This window comes from Octopus bimaculoides, chromosome 9 (assembly GCF_001194135.2).
Source record: "Octopus bimaculoides isolate UCB-OBI-ISO-001 chromosome 9, ASM119413v2, whole genome shotgun sequence".
NCBI lineage: Eukaryota > Metazoa > Mollusca > Cephalopoda > Octopoda > Octopodidae > Octopus > Octopus bimaculoides.
Window position 1 is genome coordinate 22,916,062 of NC_068989.1, and position 2,515 is coordinate 22,918,576.

Here is a 2,515-nt window from a genome sequence, read left to right on the forward strand (position 1 = left end):
TGGCACAGGAGCCAATCCATGGCCCTGGCAACAATCATGCTTGGGTGTGCTTTTAACATTCCACTGGCACAATTTGTTTTTCATCCCCTTCGAAATTACTCTTAACCATGGTTTGGGCTTTGACTGCTCCTTTTAGCATGTAAGGTGTGCTGTTAGGGTCACCTCTTTTGTGTAGAAATGTACACTAATTTTATATGAAAAATATGTTGTCTATTGACTATTTTATGCATGCTGGCCACTGGTAAAATAATTTCTCTAATTCTTCTTCCATATATATGTGCGTGTGTGTGTGTGTACACATATATATGTATATATGCATGTACATATATATATACATATATCTCAAGTGAGCAAGCAAGCGAGCATTTAAACCAGCTGTCATCTGGCCCAAATGTTCTATATGTTTTATGTTGAAAGTGACTGGTTCTAGCCTCTCACACCTACCCTACAATGTCATTCTAAAACTAACGAATTACATCCTTGAAATTTTGAAGTTACAAGATAGTGTACGGTAAATTGAAGACAATGTGAATGAATAAGCATTATATTTGATAGGATAAATCTGAATGCTAAAGGTTTAAATTTAGTAAACTGAAAATACATTACAAATATAAAGATTAATTTAAGAACAAAACAAAAAGGAATAACAGGTAAATGATAAATATAAATAAAAGGGGAAAAAGGAAAGGGAGAAGGTAACATCAGAATGTAAAAGAGAAAAAAAAACACATGACTTGAGGAAAACTGGGAAAAACATTAACTGCAGACTATATCAATGTACCTGCGAAATTTAAGTGCTATTTGATCCCAGTTCTGTTCTATGAGTGTCTCATGGTTGTCCTGCACAGAATTCAGAGAGGCCACTGACGTCTCTGTTGTGTGCGGACTGAGAGCAGAGCGGAGTGGTAATGAAATACCTTCAGAAGATGAAAGCGCCATCAGATCTTCAAAGATAAGTTCTTCACAGCCTGGATGCTTTTCAAGACTATTTTGCTGCAAAACATAAAAAAGAAAAAAAAATCATCTATATATACATACATGAGTGTGTGTGTGTGTGTGTGTGTGTGTGTGTGTGTATTAGGCTGAAAATATCATGTCGCATTGTTGACATGATCACCTTCAAGGTATTTTTTCAATACTTCTGGTAAAATAAGCATCAATTTTTTCATTCTAATATTTTGTTATTCTTTCTTTATGCCATAGTGGTCAAATTTGTACCAAGTTTACCCTTTTAAAAAGGGTTTAGATCAGACCCATATCACATACTGCATGCTTTACGAATTCAAAAGGGTCTCTTCAGCAATGGAAGTGATATGAAACATTTGTTCTAGTTATGGAAACGAAACTAAGTATTCAGCCATACCAACAATGGTTTGACCAGTTTCACTGGGGAAATTTTTCTCTTGCAGATTCTAGTCCATCTAGACAAAACCTGACTGATAAAGCTCAAAGAGCATCTAGATATACCACCACCACTACTAGATGTTTTTCATTTGCTACTGATATGTTTGAGTTATTTAACACTGTACATCTATAACAGATATTACCTCAAAACAAATACCCCAGTTAATTAGGCTTTCTATAATGTATCTGTGTTAGGTATGATGCATATATATATATATATATATATATTGCTATTTGAAACTGTTTCTGTTGCACATAGTAAATGCGTGTGTGTGTGTGTGTGTGTACAGGGTACAATGGGTAAATTGTCACCATTTTATATTTTGGATTTTGGACATGTGCAGTGTTTCTTTTTGATTTTGTCAACTACACAGTATAGTTGGGTCAGTTGGGCACCATCTATGAGAAAAACAGCATCATGACACAGTTCACTCTACCAGAAATTTTGAAACGACATGCTGTACTGCTTGACATTCGCAGAAGAAGCAATAAAAGTCACACTGAGAGTGATAAAAGTCAAACATCCAGTCAACATCATGGTGTTTGGAGTGATCACTAGTGAAGGCGACGTTATGTCTCCATTCATCTTCCCCACACAGCCCCAGACTCAACATGGAGGCCTACAAGTACCTGGAAGAGGTAATGCTGCTGTGGGTCAAGAGGGTGGCTGCTGGAAGACCCTATGTATGGCAACAGGACTCTCCACCATGTCACACAAGCAGGAGAACCCAGTCATGGCTGTCAGACAATTTCTGCAACCATATCACCCCAAACATCATGTCACCTCACTCACCAGACTGCAACCTCCTTGATTATTATTTGCAGGGTGCAACTGAGCTCGAGACCAACAAAACTCCTTGTAACACCAAAGATGAACTGAAGGCAAGGATTATGGCAGCATTCACCAAGTTAAACAAGTAGACCGTCCAGAAGAGTTGCAAGAGATTCCGAAGTCGTCTGAAGGCCATGGTTAAAGCCAATGGAGATTTTATTGAATAAATTTACTCTTTAGTATTTTAAGATATTTTTATGTAATTTTGGTAAATATATCTGTTAAAATGAGATGTCAGTGTTATTTTCATTTTTGCATAATTTAGACAACAGTTTATTC

General features: G+C 36.6%; 1 protein-coding gene across 7 annotated transcripts in view; it reads right to left on the minus strand.

The window, feature by feature from the left end:
* The window catches only part of LOC106878206 (uncharacterized protein KIAA0825), a 176,526-nt gene that overhangs the window by 68,380 nt on the left and 105,631 nt on the right, over positions 1–2,515 (minus strand). For 6 of the 7 annotated variants that reach the window (XM_052970496.1, XM_052970494.1, XM_052970492.1 and 3 more), the window contains exon 4: positions 782–993. In XM_052970496.1, coding sequence (XP_052826456.1) covers positions 782–993 — 212 coding nt within the window. Of the gene's footprint in view, positions 1–781; positions 994–2,515 lie in introns of those variants that run through there. The other variant, XM_052970499.1, reaches the window with a different exon arrangement.